This window comes from Balaenoptera ricei, chromosome 18 (assembly GCF_028023285.1).
Source record: "Balaenoptera ricei isolate mBalRic1 chromosome 18, mBalRic1.hap2, whole genome shotgun sequence".
Taxonomy (NCBI): domain Eukaryota; kingdom Metazoa; phylum Chordata; class Mammalia; order Artiodactyla; family Balaenopteridae; genus Balaenoptera; species Balaenoptera ricei.
Window position 1 is genome coordinate 50669029 of NC_082656.1, and position 16022 is coordinate 50685050.

At 37.1% G+C, this 16022-nt stretch overlaps 2 protein-coding genes across 6 annotated transcripts in view; both read left to right on the forward strand.

Moving 5' to 3' along the window:
- PIBF1 (progesterone immunomodulatory binding factor 1) overlaps positions 1-16022 on the forward strand; it is a 200177-nt gene that overhangs the window by 69655 nt on the left and 114500 nt on the right. The gene's annotated exons all lie outside the window — the stretch shown is intronic.
- Positions 904-15815, forward strand: LOC132352698 (rab GDP dissociation inhibitor beta-like). Its single transcript, XM_059903394.1, is given in 6 exon segments — positions 904-943; positions 8867-8949; positions 14126-14543; positions 14546-14848; positions 14851-15020; positions 15360-15815. Coding segments are annotated over 6 exon segments (1470 nt in total).

The following is a 16022-nucleotide window of genomic DNA, read 5'->3' on the forward strand; positions in this document are numbered from 1 at the left end:
TGATCCCATGAACCAGCCTCTTCAAGGTTCAAACTTTTCTTCTGCAGCTTCCTTACCTCTCTTAGCTTTCAAAAACTTGAAGAGACTTAGGGCCTTTCTCTGGATTAGGCTTGGCTTAAGGGAACATTGTGGCTGGTTTGGTCTTCTATCCAGACCACTAAAACTTGCTTCATATCAGCAGTAAGGCTATTTTGCTTTCTTCATTCCTGTGTTCACTGGAGTAGCACTTTTAATTTCCTTCAAGAACTTTTCCTTTGCATCCACAACTTGGCTAACTGTTAAGCCCAAGAGGCCTGGCTTTCGGCCTATATCGACTTTCAACATGCCTTCCTCACTAAGCTTAATCATTTCTAGCTTTTGATTTAAAATGAGAAACGTGTGACACTTCCTTTCACTTAAACACTTTGGAGGCCACTGTAGGGGTACTGATTGGCCTAATTTCAGTATTGTTGTGTCTCAGGGAATAGGGAGGCCCAAGGAGAGGGAGAGAGCCTGGGAAGATAGTCAGGGAATCTGTGAATCACCTTAAATGCCAAGCTATGCAGTCTGGATGCCATTCTGTTGAATGACATGATCAGAGTTCTCAGTTTTAGAACAATTACCCCGGAAGAATGAGGGATGAAAGTAATACTAAACTGATAACAGGAAGATAGTTCAGAGACCATTATAAATAGTTTGCTATCTTATATAGGCATGGTTCATGGCGCCCCCAAACAATTACATTAGTAACATCAAAAATCACTGATCCCAGGTCACCATAATACATATAATAATAATGAAGAAGTTTGAAATATTGTGAGAATTACCAAAATATGACACAGATACTAAGTGAGCAAATGTTGGGAAAATGGCACTGATAGACTTGCTTGATGCCACAAACCTTCAATTTGTGAAAAATGCAGCATGTGCGAAGTTCAAGAAAGCAAAAGCACAATAAAAGGAGGTATGTCTGTATAGGCTTGGAAGATTTTAATATGGAGATACTATTCTACAGTAATAGAAGTTATATCTAGAATGTGATTGGTGATTATCTTATTTATAGAATCATGCTGGGTCTGGGCACCCAAGCTCTAGACCAAAGGTCTTAAGAGGATAATAACCAAACATATTCAAAAGATTAGAAAATGTCCTACAGTGTCAGATTATAACTGTCTACAGATATTTGAAGTGTACTTTTCTCACGTGGTCAGGCCTAAAGTAGTAGAATTGGGACCACTGAGTAAACATTACAAAAAAGGGTAAAGGTAAACTTTCTAATAGGGATTTTCAAAATGCCTTGGCATCAAGTATATTCTTCGTCATTAGAAGTGTGCAGGCATCAGCTGGCCAGGCATTCAGTAGGATTATGTTTGTAAGGATCGAAGTATCAAGTGGGTAGCTTGATGAGTCTAAAGTCCCTTTTGATCCTGAAATTATCTGTAACTACAGCTCAAAAGAGTTGATACACTGGTTAAGTTACCATGTAAAGAGAATGGTGAACCCAAGCTGTTTTTGAGTGAATTTTTTAAATCTCTGCAGTTCACTTTTCCTGTTTTTTGTTTGTTTCAAAATAAAAACCTAGTATTTAGGACTATTATTTGAAAAAGACACTATATATTTTTTAAATATCCACTGAATTTTTTAAAAAATATTTATTTATTTATTTGGCTGCATCGGGTCTTAGTTTCGGCACATAGGATCTTTTAGTTGCAGCACGTGGAGTCTTTAGTTGCAGCATGTGGGATCTAGTTCCCCAACCAGGGATCGAACCCAGGCCCACGGCATTGGGAGTGCAGAGTCCTAGCCACTGGACCACCAGGGAAGTCCGTCCACTGAATTTTTTTTGGGTATAGATTGCCTAAGAATATTTTGGGCATATCATGTATATTTTTTGTATATACTGAAACCCAAGGAAAAATATTATTTTATTTTTCAGAGGTTGAGTTTTTAATACTCAAGTGTGTGATTCTGGTTTCCTTTGTGTCAAAATCAGAATAAACAGATGTGTTTCAATCTTTACATGCATTGTGATTTCTGTGAATCATGCTTAAGTAAAGTCCGAGACATGTCTATACACAATTTTCTAGTCAGGTATAACTAATCTCAACTTTTTCATTTTGTTGAAAGTTTTACTTTATCAAATGCTTCATTTAATGATCAAACAACCTGTGTTATTATAAAGAGAAATGTAGGGAAGTAGTATGCCGCTTTCAAACATGAATGAAAAAGGCTTTTTGCTGAAGGACTTTAATTTTCTACAAAAAATGGACTTTTCTCAGGCATATAAAAGACCTGTGTATGTCCCAATTCAAGTCCAACAATTCATTTAATAGTAAGTAACAAGTACCCAGCTTTCATGAACAGGAACAGTTATTACCTCTTGTTCTGTTGCTTTGAATCTCTAAGCACTTTGAGTATTCTTTCTGCCACAAAGGGGAAATTTTTAAACTCAATCAGTGTGACTAGAATAAATTTGAATACACTGTTACATCTGTGGGATCCTACAGAAGAGACCTATGTTTGAATCTAAAGTGTCAGCTTGTAATCCAAAATTAATTTTAATAGCTTTTTTTTTTCAGTTATAGTTGTTTTAATTTTTTTTAAAACTATGGTTTGATGTATTTGTAATAGTTTTTTAAGTTTGTAAGTATTTTTAAATGAATATTACTTAAATTATGCTTTCATAATTACCTAAATTATGCTTTCAATCCCTACAACTTCTCTGGTAATAGTAGAATTTTGTCCTTATTTTTTCTCATAGAAGACAAAAGTAAGGGGGAATAGATCTAGTGAGTAGATTGAGTTTTATGTTATACTGGGCTAGTTTAAAGCTTGATATAGCAACCAGCTGTCCTAAATTTCCATTCAGTGCTTTATCCCCAAGAGTAGAACAGTTTTGACATGCTTTTATTCTACCTTTTGTCATATTCTTATACTGTTTATCTTTGTTTATCTGGTTTTTTAATCTTGCCTTGCTTCTTCAGCAGGCAAGTAAATGTTTGTGTCATTTTCAATATAAACTTAATGGGATAAAGGATGTTGAGATTTGAAATAAAAGCTATAGTACTGTACTTAAACTTTATTTACTTAATAAATTCTGTGATAATTTTATTCATATTATTCTTAGTTTTCATGGTTACATGAAGTAATTCATATCACAATTGTTATTTGAATGCAGAAATTCTTGATTCTCAATCCTATATTAAGTTACTTTTGACATACCTCTTTATGAAAGAAAAAATATACAATAAATTCTTGCTTCTTAAATAATTTTTAGTATTTGATTTTTTTCTTTGAATATTTGCAAAATACTCTAATTATAAGCTACTCTAATGATTTTTCAGAGTTTATAAAATTATCTTTTGTTACTTGATTTCTCTTATTCTTTAAAATGTTCTGTTTGCCTATTGGTTTGTTTCATTTATATTGAAAGAGTCTAGCCCCATGTTCTCAAATTTCTCTTGACTTTTAAGCTGCTGTTTCATCTGACATATAGTTGTCCACTTATATAGGATATCTCAAGGTGGTCTCATTACATCCTAAGTTACCACAATTGACTCTATTCCTTTCCTAGTAAAGGCTTTGGAAATAGTAGTACATAATGTAGTGTACATGAAAGCATTAAGAAATTTATTGCTGAGGTGAAAAATATCTGTTCCTTCTCAGTCTAGACACAAGCCTTTGAAAGGAACAGATAAGAAACACCCATATTCGGATCACAACGTATGGATTTTGTTTTATCCACCTCTCATCTATCTTCCTTTTTCTTTATTAGGTATTGGTCTGATCTGACATGCCTTGCCCCACCAGAAACAATGGCCCAGGGAGTCCTTTAACCATTCATGGATAATTTGTTGCTTATAATTGGGCTTAAATGGTACTACTGGTTCTGAAGTGATACACCTATTCTCCTCCACTTCAAAAGAATGTATCTTTTTTTTTTTTGCCACATACTTCTTATTTAATTATGAATAAATTCAGAGATGTGTGTTGTATTTATAATTGAACGATTCTGCATTCATGTTCTCAAACATATTATAAACTAAAGTCTCTAATATTCCCATTATTTTCCAGATGGGAAAGAAAAACCTCATGAAACTTGGTAAATTTTTTGCAAAAGAATGTATCTTGAATATTTTTGTGCAGCAAGTCAAAATACACACATACACAAAGCAATTAGATATTGTTTTCTGTCAGTCTTTTTTTCTCAAAGAAGGACTGGGTAGCTTCTGTGGCCAAAAAGGATGTTTACTCTATATCAGGAGAATTAATGATGGATGCCAATATTGTTAACCTGAAAGTCCATGGGACAGAACATCTTTATACAGTAATAGACTAGAGTTATCAGCATATTTTGTTGTTTAGGTGGAACAATTGATATAGAGAAGGCTGTTTTCATACCTACCGACTTACACCTCTTCTCTCCTCAATCCTGAATAACTCGCAATGGCCGTCACTCTCAGGAGATCAATTCACTGTTGATCTTATAAAATCAAAGCTGTGCTCCAGAATTCTATCTTGGTCCTTATCCTTTTTTAACTTCTTATTTCAAATTTCATGTGTGCACAAAAGCTACAAGAATGATGCAAAGAACTCCTTAATATCTTTTATCTAAATTCACCCCTTTTTAACATTTTGCTACATTTGTTTTATCATTTTTATTCTCTCTCTCTTTCTCTCCCCTCACCCCACACATTATTTTTTTTCTGAATAGTTTAGTAGACTGAATGCATCATATACTTTTGCCTCTTCACGGTTTATTTTCTAGGAATAAGAATATTCTCTTATATAACCACAGTACACTTATCAAATTCAGGACAACATTGATAATAATACTTTTATCCATTTTTGTCAGTTGTCCGAATGATATCTTTTTATAACTGTTTTTTTTCTGGCACAGCATCCCGTCCAGAATTATGCTCTGCTTTTAGTTATCACGCCTCTTCAGTCTCCTTTAATCTGAAACAGTTCTTCAGTTTTTCTTTTCTATTTTGTTTTCATGACATTTGATTCTTCTTATGTTGGATCATACGCACATATATGTCTCTTCCTTCTGGGCTCTCTTCTACTCAGCTTTAACTGTCACTTTAGGGAATGATCAACAATGTTTTTAAACTCAAACCATACCTTTTCTTGTGTTTTGTAAACTTGTATTTCCAGCTACGTGATTGACATTTTTATCTCAGTGTTTTTCTGGGACTTTAAACTCAGTATTTGTGAAACAAACTCAAGCTTCCTCTCACATTCACCCTTCCCAAAACAGAACGTGGCTTCAGCTGACTTCAAGTCATTAAACTATACTGCCATTTTTAAGTCATTTCTGTTTGAACTTTCAGAACAATAATCCTTTCCCCTTGCTCCTGTGTGTAGGTTTGTCAAATTTCATAGCTTCTACCCCTATAGCATCTCTAAAATCCTCCACACTCCTGCTGGGAGTCATCCTGGGTCAGCTTCTCGTTACTTCTTGACAGGGGTCGTGCTGTAATTTTGTACGATAACCTCTCAGTTGGTTGCTCCATCTTTCCCCCTCGCTTAATCCTCTTGCCCAGACCTGTTCTTCCTGCCATAGTTTTGCATCCTGACTAACATCATCATTTGCCCAGACACTTGAACAAGAAAGCTGGTGGTTCACAACTGCTTTTTTTCCTCTCTCTTCTTCCCATTTATTCAACCAACAGGTTATTTATTGATAACTGCCATGTGCCATTTGCTGTGCTAGATGTTGGTGTACATAAATAAATCAGTAAATGGGAGGTTGCCCCTGCTGAGAGTCAGTAGAGGGAAATGGAAAATAAGCAAACAGATTCATAATTATTATGTTATAATTATGTGTTTTGATGATTGCTATGAACTAGATTATGTGAGGAGGAATAATGGCTCCAGCAGGGTATATCATGATAGGATAGTCCAGAAAGGCCTCTCTGAACACTTAACCTAAACAAATATGCTTTTTCTAATTCCTAAATATATCTAATCATTTCCCGCCTCTTAATCCCAGGTGCCACTGCTTTAGTCAAGTCTTTCTTTTCTCTTGCCTGAACTATTTATAATAGTCTCTGAACTATCTCACCGCTTTCAGTTTAGTCCTATTTTCATCACTTATTCTTCCAGGGTAATTGTTCTAAAACTCAGAACTCTAATTATGTCATTCAGCAGAATGGTGTCCATACAGCACACAGCTTAGCTCTTAGGGTCATTCACAGACTTCCTGCCTATCTTCCCAGTTGCAGGTATTTCTTTTGATTCTCCCCCATTTACTCAAGACAAATGGATCTCTTCAAGTTCTGTAAGTGTATGGTGCTTCCTCACCCTTTTATATGGGTTCTTTGCTAGGAATGACCTTTTCTCTTCCCTTGCTCATGTATCTTACCATTCATCTACTAGGTAGATACCCATTCAGTTGGTAAGAATGAAATCCATGATCATGTCTTCTATGCATACCTTAACTTCCTGTCAGTAATGCTGAAGTCTCTTCTCTCTGTTTCCTAGCATTATATTATAATTGTGTGTTTATTTACAAGTCTTTCCTCTGAAATATTGGGACTTTTTTTGAGGTCAGAGATTTTCTCTTCCCCATTTTTGCTTCTCTAGTAAGGTAAGGCCTCTACTCAGTGTCTTTGAAATAAGTAATTCTCAACAAGTATCAATTTCAGTTGATTAGAGCTTACCATGTTCATTTTGACTTACAACTTTACATTATGAAGGCAGTTCGAATGCTGAAAAGAGTGCCCAGGACTCGTCTTCATTTTACTGTATCAGTGGTTCCCAAATCTAGATGAATTTCAGTCACCTGGAGAGATTTTTTTTTTTTTTGGAAGACGTATTTTTTTTGCCTCTCTCTACTCCTAGTATCTAGTGTACTTCCTACAAAACCCCCCAAATAATCCTAAGCTATCCATTCATCGAATATGTGTTTGAGAAACATGACAACAGCTTTTGAAAACACTTGTAAGCTATAAGTTCTAAAGAAGTGCTAGTTATTACTGTCTATCACTGTGCCCTTCTTGGTGCCTTAACCAGTAATCTCAAAGAAGATGTAAGCTTCTTCTTGAAGGCTAATGCCCTAAGTACCCTAAGATTTGAAAGAACTTGAGCAACTGTTGGTTATCTTATTAAAACATTGTTATCAGACCAAGGGCCAGAAGACAGGAAATAAACAAATGTCCCTATGCTCTGCAAGACTGAAGAGGAAAGAGTCTAGAACTATATACATCAGTAAACTTGAATGTAGCCCATTATGAACATTCTAAAACAGATTATTAAACAGATAGTGAGCATTTAGAAATGGAAATGGTGAAAACCAGAAGTCACCATTAGTTAACTATTAACTCTCGACAAACTACTTTTACTTCTTTTTTTTTTTTTTGAGGTATTTACTAGAACTTCTAGAGAAGAATGCCAGTGATAGAAGGAGGTATCTCAATTTCAGCAAAACATTTTATTAAGATTATCTTTGTAGACACATGGGAATTGTGAAATTAATAACACGGTAAATAAATGATGAATTGAAAGCAGTTTAAATATCAGTTTCAAAGAATGTTGATTAGTAGATCAACCTAGAGGGACATTACTGATGAAATGTTTACAGGCTTTTTACTTAATTCTTAACCTGTCGTTGGTTAAATCAGATTGGTTAAACCTAGATTTCTCAGTGAGCCCAGTGTGTAATTCTCTTCAAATTTCACACTTTCATTCAGTAAATAAATTTAGCGAATTGAGCACCTTGTACCTGTCACATACCCCACTTTGATATCCCTCTTTCCATTCTCAGTGATTAACAGGGAAGTAACTGTAAGTTAGCCAGTATTGCATAAAATCATAGGCTAGGAAACTCTGACCTATGGTTTAAAGAAAAATTTGTTTTTAAGGGAACTCTGAAGTGTTAAGTTGATGGAGGACTTCTAAAAATGAAGATTTTTTAAGAGCATTTTTAGGATTTTCTCTGTTTGAATATTATATGGATGAAAATAAAATGAAGAAGATACTCTCATCTCCATTGGAAACTGAGGGAAGCCTCAATATGGTATCATAAATTTCAAAGAATTTTGGTCAGAAACAGTGTAACCAGAACACTCTACAATTTAGCAGGTAGAGTACAGTGAGGTGGATAGTATATAGAGGAAATTCTGTGCAGCTCCTGGCACTCTTCAGTAGAGCTTTATGTAATAATGGAGATATTCTTTATCTGCCCTATCCCATACAGTAGCTACCAGCCACGTTGGGCACTTGAAGTTTAGCTAGTGTAGCTGAGAAACTGAATATATTTTATTTTATTTTAATTAATTTAAATTTAAATAGCTACTTGTGGCTTCAGGCTATTATTATATTAGACAGCTTAGCCCTAAAGTGAAGGGGTAAAGGCTGGAAATTTCAACCTCTTTCTCCATCATATATCTGCAGGAATGCCAGGCTAGAGGAGAGCCTGTTTAGTTGTGCTGTATCTTTTTTCCTTTGGTGCAATTTAGATTCTCAACCAAGAGTGATGGGGTTTGTATTAAAGCAAAGCAAATAGATGTAAAACAGATCAATTGCAGAGAAGAATGCTTGCTGTTCCATAGGTTGAATGGGGGCTATTTAAAATCTGAAGGGTTATGATGAAATTTGTAGTCTAAACTGACTTTTTACCAATATGACTAACTCTCCCAGAAAGAGAGAAATAAATACAAAATATGAGAGACAAGTCTAGAACTATAAACTTCCAATCCCATAAACTTGACCATGGGTAAAAGTATTTGGAGAAAATACAAACATAAGCTTCCAGACTCACTTCTTATAACCTCAGCTTTCTCCCTGCCTTCAAGCAAGGAAATTGCTGACCAGATAATATTTTCCTAGTCCTCCAGTTCATTGGATAATGGAACAATCCAAACAATGTTTTGTTAAACAGGAAAGAGGCGAAATGAAGGCTTGGCTAGAACTGCCTTCATTCAAAGATTATTAAGTGATGGGGGGTTGGTTCAGGGAGGACAAGTATGAGATATATGTAAATATTTTTTTAAATGGAAGGAGACAGTAGGAGTCCTATAAAAGCTGCAGAAGATAAAGAGAACATTTTAAAAGATCTATGCTAGGAATCTAGAAAGATTTTATAGATTATAACCTATTCACAACTAAAAGAATTTAAGAAAGCACAGACTCTTTGAAACCAAAGGCTTTGCAAAAGAATAAGATGGAAGGCGACTGGCAAAGTTAAAGAAAAAAATTACATAGAAAAATGACATACAAAACTTACTAAGGAATTAAAGAGAAAAAGGGGGGGTAGGGAGATCCAGAAAACTGAATTAAGGGGGGGTTTATAAAACAGAAACAAATCAAAAAAAGAAAAGAAAAAGCAACAAAGAAGTGATACAAACGGTTAGAGAGGAGGTATTAGACATGGAGAACAGACAACACATATCCACATTCAGAAAATTAGTGTGTCAATGGAAGAAAACAAAATGGAAGAGGAAAAAAATATTTAGAGATACAATAAAAGAAAATTCTTTCTGAAGTTTATCAGAACTCACCACATTCTGGGTGCTGTGAAGAGGATAAGAAATAGCAATGTAGTAATCCAAGTGAAGTTATTGAATATGAACATTAAAGGACTATTATTAGAAGCATCTGGGCTGGATAAGTAAGTCATTTGCTAAGGAAAAAAATACAGGTTGAGCTTAAGTTTTTCCTCCATAACTTTATACTTTATTTATTCATTTAGCAGTATTTATTAACAACCTGCTTTGAGCAAGCACTTTAACACTGGGATTGAAGATTTAACAGTGGTCTCTGTCTCTGGAATTTACGTTCCTGTGGTGTAAATCAACACATATAAATAAGCGACAAATTAAAGAAGGTAATTTTAGAAAGTAACAATTATTTGAGAGAAATAAAACAAGAGTGTGATTCAGGTAAGTGAGACTATGTGAGGGGTGACATTTTTTGCCTCCTGAGTGATGAAAACTCACTAGTCATGTGAGGACTCAGGAAGCCTGTTACCCACGTGGCATTCCTGAAAAACCTGCTTGAAATGGTAACCTCACTAACCAAAGAATCAAAGAAATCATTTAAAAAAAAAAAAAAAACAAAGAACTCATGAATTGAGATGTCAAGGTATAAAAGAACTGGCAGTGAATATTTAATGTAAAATTAAATCTCAATAACTATTGTCATTCTGCTTTCAAAACACATTGTAATCATAATTGTTATGGGGAAATTACAACATAAAAATAATGATTTAACATAAGTAGAGGCAAAAATAGCAACTTGCAACTAAAATTAGAGAATTGATGGTAAGAGGAAATAGTGTGTATATAATATACATAATATTGTATAATTATAATTTCCTCAAACTTCATAAGAATTAGTGGTTTTATCAAGAAATATCTATTTAAACATATTACTTAGTCAGGAAACAAAACATTAATTAAACTGAAAACAGACGATATCCTTTGTATATTGCCAGAGGAGAGGGAAGAAAAAAGCACAGACCTTATAACAAAAGATAGATAACAAAGCAAACAACAAAGAAGCAATACACAGAAAATATAAATTCTTAAGATGGCAGACGACCGATTGTGTCTTTTCTGACAACAGTTGTAAATGTGATGAACTCACTATTATACAGGAAAAGAAATACAGTTTGGGTCAAAAACTAAACTATATTCTTTTCACAATAATAAGTGACTCTGGATGTATAAAGATGAAAAAAATAAAATGAAAAATAACACCGGATCTAAAACTATTCTGCAATAAATATTTATTAAAATTTGTTTTAATAATTCAGGATCTTGAGACTCCCTTTGCCATGACGATTTATACACAATGAAGAGGTGCTCCAGAGCATTTATGCATCGAATTTGCCACAGGGCAAGTGCTGATTGTCCCACTTTGGGTTACAGCCCACACCCAGACTGCTCGTTGTTGCCAAGGATCATTTAAAACGTGGTTTGAGGGTAGGGATAGTTTCTAGATAAAATTCCTAGATAAAGGGGGGTGCCAACAGTTACTATAATGAACTGTTTACTACACTTCCTGATCAATAAATAATTGATGAAATAGGAAATAAAGCTCAGAAAATTTAAATAGTGGAATCATGTTGTTAATTCATAAGCACTTTTTCACTGAATTCCGCTTAAGGGTCACATTAAAGTTATGATCAAAGGTACAGTTCAGTATGTGGCTTATGAATTAGCTTAGAGAGAATGTGTGGTAGTGAGATCAAGGTTTCAGGTCCATTCATCTTGCAGACCTTTTTTTTTCTTTTTTTTTTTTACAGAGGTGGGTGGAGGGGGATGAGTGGGGTCTATGATCTTTTCTAAATCTAGCCAGCTGCCTCAGAAATGTGTAATTTTGGGTCACAAGCAGAGAGAATAGATAGAATCCGTACAAATATCTAAGTATTACTAGAAAAAGAACTCAAGTACATGTCCTCCTGGTGACTTATCAATAACGTTGTGTTTGTAAATGAAAGAAAACACTTTATTATATATCTGCACATTTTTTTTTTTAAACAGCTAGTTTTTTTTTGTTTGTTTGTTTGTTTTTAATTAATTTATTTATTTATTTATTTATGGCTGTGTTGGGTCTTCGTTTCTGTGTGAGGGCTTTCTCTAGTTGTGGCAAGCGGGGGCCACTCTTCATCGCGGTGCGCGGGCCTCTCACTATCGTGGCCTCTCTTGTTGCGGAGCACAGGCTCCAGACGCGCAGGCTCAGTAATTGTGGCTCACGGGCCCAGTTGCTCCGCGGCATGTGGGATCTTCCCAGACCAGGGCTCGAACCCGTGTCCCCTGCATTGGCAGGCAGATTCTCAACCACTGCGCCACCAGGGAAGCCCTATCTGCACATTTTTTAAAATGCTTTCTTAGAAATCCAGAGTCATAGGTGATCAGTCATTATGCATATGAATTGAATCACAGAGAGAGAGAGAGTGTGTGTGTGTGTGTGTGTGTGTGTGTGTGTGTGTTTGTACAGCTTTCTTTATAGGCTGCTGCTCTGTTGCTTAGGGGGAAATTTTCATAGATTTACATTTGGTAAATATATCCACGTCCAAAAAAAGATACGTGTAAAATATTGGAAAGCCAGCTGACTAAATCAACTCCTAAAAACTTCAGTTAAAAGTAAGATATTTTCCACGATTATTTTAAAATATGATGTTTACTGGAAGGAAAGTCCAGAGAATTACCACAGTTGAAGTGTGAGTGTATTTCTCCCACTTGTAAATGAGCTCTTATTTCCTACAGTGTATATTCTGGTCCACAATGAGTCATTTTCAAAATGTTTCAATTTAACTCCTAATACATTTTTAAACTTGGCAGGCATATTTAGATGAACGTTACTTCCAGTTTTAGAGACTGCTTCTAAATTATACTTCAGTACTGCAGTCATTATGAAAAGTTCTTTCAGTAAAAAGGAAACAGGATTGATTGGAAGTGTATGTTTTAGAGGAATAAAAAAATGGTTGCCATGAATAAAAATCAGATAGTTAAGCTTTTAAAAATTTTGTTACTACATAAACCCTCTTAATATTATCTTAAAAAGTTGTAGTATAATGTTCTTTTTATTGATAGAAGATACTTAAGAAAAAATAAGATTTATTCTAGATAATAAAGTTAATATTTATTGATCTCTTACTATGCCTAGCACTATTTGTGTTTTACGTGTATTAACTTTTTTAATACCCATATAATAGGTAGTAGTTTAGTTTCTATAAACCATTCAGGCTTTTTTTCTATTATAGTGCATGGAGCCTGATAACATTTCTGGACATATAACTGGTGCTACATGAATGTTTGTAAAAGCTAATACTTTTTGGAGAATTTTACATATTGCCAACTCTTGATAAGTATTTAATAATTACCTTTATAAATTTATGCAATCCTGTAAATCTTATAAGTCTTCTGGCAGATTTCAGTTGACCAAGCTGTCCATTGTTACGATTTTAATATCTTAATTTTTATCATAATGATGTTCACACTGTGCCTTATTCTTTTTAACACTTTATATTTTTTTTAATTTAATTTTTTTTTTTTGGCTGCATTGGGTCTTTGTTGCTGCGCACAGGCTTTCTCTAGTTGCGGTGGGCAGGGGCTACTCTTCGTTGCGGTGCGTGGACTTCTCATTGCGGTGGCTTCTTGTTGTGGAGCACGGCCTCTAGGCACATGGGCTTCAGTAGTTGCAGCACACGGGCTCAGTAGTTGCGGCACGTGGGCTCAGTAGTTGTGGCGCACAGGTTTAGTTGCTCCACGGCATGTGGGATCTTCCCAGACCAGGGATCGAACCCGCGTCCCCTGCATTGGCAGGCAGATTCTTAACCACTGCACCACCAGGGAAGTCCCTAACACTTTAAAGAGTCCCAAAAGTTTAGAGTTGGGAAAAACTTAGAGGTTATTGAAAACATTCCACCCATTTAGCAGATGAGGAAACAAAATCTAAAGAGGTTTTCTGACCTGTCGTGAGTTACACTTACTAGGAGCAGAGCTAGAAGTAGATACATGTTCTCTTTGTTCCCATCCACGTTGTTCGTTCTGCCACACAATTGTGTCCTTCCATCAGTAAACAGTAAACAGCATATGAAGCACAACATGTGTGATGTTAAACAACATCAATAGGTACATCTTTTGCTCTCCAGTATGCGTATTAAAAACAACAGGCTCGGGCTTCCCTGGTGGTGCAGTGGTTGAGAATCTGCCTGCCAATGCAGGGGACACGGGTTCGAGCCCTGGTCTGGGAAGATCCCACATGCCACGGAGCAACTGGGCCCGTGAGCCACAATTACTGAGCCTGCGCGTCTGGAGCCTGTGCTCCGCAACAAGAGAGGCCGCGATGGTGAGAGGACCGCGCACCGCGATGAAGAGTGGTCCCCACTTGCCGCAACTAGAGAAAGCCCTCGCACAGAAACGAAGACTCAACACAGCCATAAATAAATAAATAAATAAATAAAAAACGTGAATTTCTTTAAAAAAAAAAAACAAAAACAAAAACAACAGGCTCTCCTCTTCCCGTCTGAGGTGGCAGCTGGCCCCCTCTTCGCCAGCTCCGTTTTCTCTCTGCTCCTGCTTCACTTTTCCCCCCACCGGCCCGGCCTGACCACTTCCGCCCGCCTCCTCGGGGTGGCCGCCTAGCCCCCGACCCCTAGAGTGCTGCGCCTTCTCCTTTCTCTGGGCTTCAGTCTGCGCCCGGCCCCTCCGTGAATGAGGGGTACGACATGATCATGCTGGGCACCGGCCTGATAGAATGTATCCTGTCAGGTATAATGTCAGTGAATGGAAAGAACGTTCTTCACATGGATAGAAACCCATATCCTGGAGGAGAGAGTGCATCATCTATAACACCACTGGAAGATTTATACAAAAGATTTAAAATACCCGGAGCACCACCAGCATCCATGGGGAGAGGAAGAGACTGGAATGTTGACTTAATTCCCAAGTTCCTGATGGCACATGGTCAGCTGGTTAAGATGCTGCTTTTTACACAGGTCATTCGCTATCTGCATTTCCAAGTGACTGAAGGGAGCTTTGTTTATAAAGGAGGAAAAATCTGCAAGGCTCCTTCCACTGAAGCAGAAGCCCTGGCATCTAGCCTAATGGGGCGTTTGAAAAATGTCGATTCAGAAAATTCCTGGCGTATGTTGCCAGCTTTGATGAGAACTATCCTAGCACTTTTGAGGGCATTGATCCTAGGAAGATGGCCATGAGAGAGGTGTATAAGAAATTTGACTTGGGCCAAGATGTCATAGGTTTTACTGGTCATGCGCTGGCACTTTACAGAACTGATGACTATTTATATCAACCATGTTGTGAAACCATTAACAGGATTAAACTTTACAGTGAGTCTTTGGCAAGATATGGCAAAAGCCCATACCTTTATCCACTCTACAGCCTTGGAGAACTGCCACAGGATTTTCACAGCTAAGTGCTATTTACGGAGGTACATACATGCTGAATAAACCAATTGAAGAAATCATTATGCAAAATGGAAAAGTGATTGGTGTAAAATCTGAAGGAGAGATTGCTCGCTGTAAGAAGCTCACCTGTGATCCCAGCTACTCCATCATCTGTGATCGAGTAGAGAAAGTGGGCCAGAGACTTCCCTGGTGGTCCAGTGGTTAAGAATTCACCTTCCAACACAGGGGATGTGGGTTCGATCCCTGGTTGGGGAACTAGGATCCCACATGCCGTGGGGCAACTAAGCCCGTGCGCCGCAACTACTGAGCGTGAGCCTACGCTCTCTGGAGCCCAAATGCCACAACTAGAGAACCCGAGCACCACAATTACTGAGCCCATGTGCCACAACTAGAGAGAAGCCCATGCACCGCAGCAAAGGATCCCGCATGTCACAAAGAGGATCCCGCGTGCCACAGCTAAGACCCAACACAGCCAAATAAAGAAATATTTTTAAAAAAGAAAAGAAAATTGGGCCAGGTGATCAGAGTCATCTGGATCCTCAGCCACCTCATCAAGAACACCAGCAACGCCAGCTCCCGCCAGATCATTATTCCACACAACCAAGTCAACCAGAAGTCAGATATCTATGTCTGCATGATCTCCTCCGCACACAACGTGGCAGCACAGGGCAAGTACGTTGCCATCGCTAGCACAACCGTGGAGACCAAGGAACCCGAGAAAGAAATCAGACCAGCTCTGGAGCCCTTGGAACCAACTGAGCAGAAATTCGTTAGCATCAGTGACTTCCTTGTACCAAAAGATTTGGGAACAGAAAGCCAGATCTTTATAACCCCTACGTGTGATGCAACAACTCACTTTGAGATGACCTGTGATGACATTAAGGACATCTATAAGAGGATGATGGGATTTGAGGAAATGAAGCAGAAGAAAAATGACATGTATGGGGAAGACTGACAGCAGTACCTGTTACCATCTAATTAGGACAAACTTAAAATTTGGCAAATGATGCATATTGTATGAAATCAATATTGTAAGGCCTGCTTTTGTGATCAAAACTGAGAGATTGCAGAGCACTGTACCAGTAAATATTCCTCCCCTTTCTAATATCATGTATGAACTTGTTTTCATGGAGTGGCTCTTCAGAATTGGCAGGTGCCCACA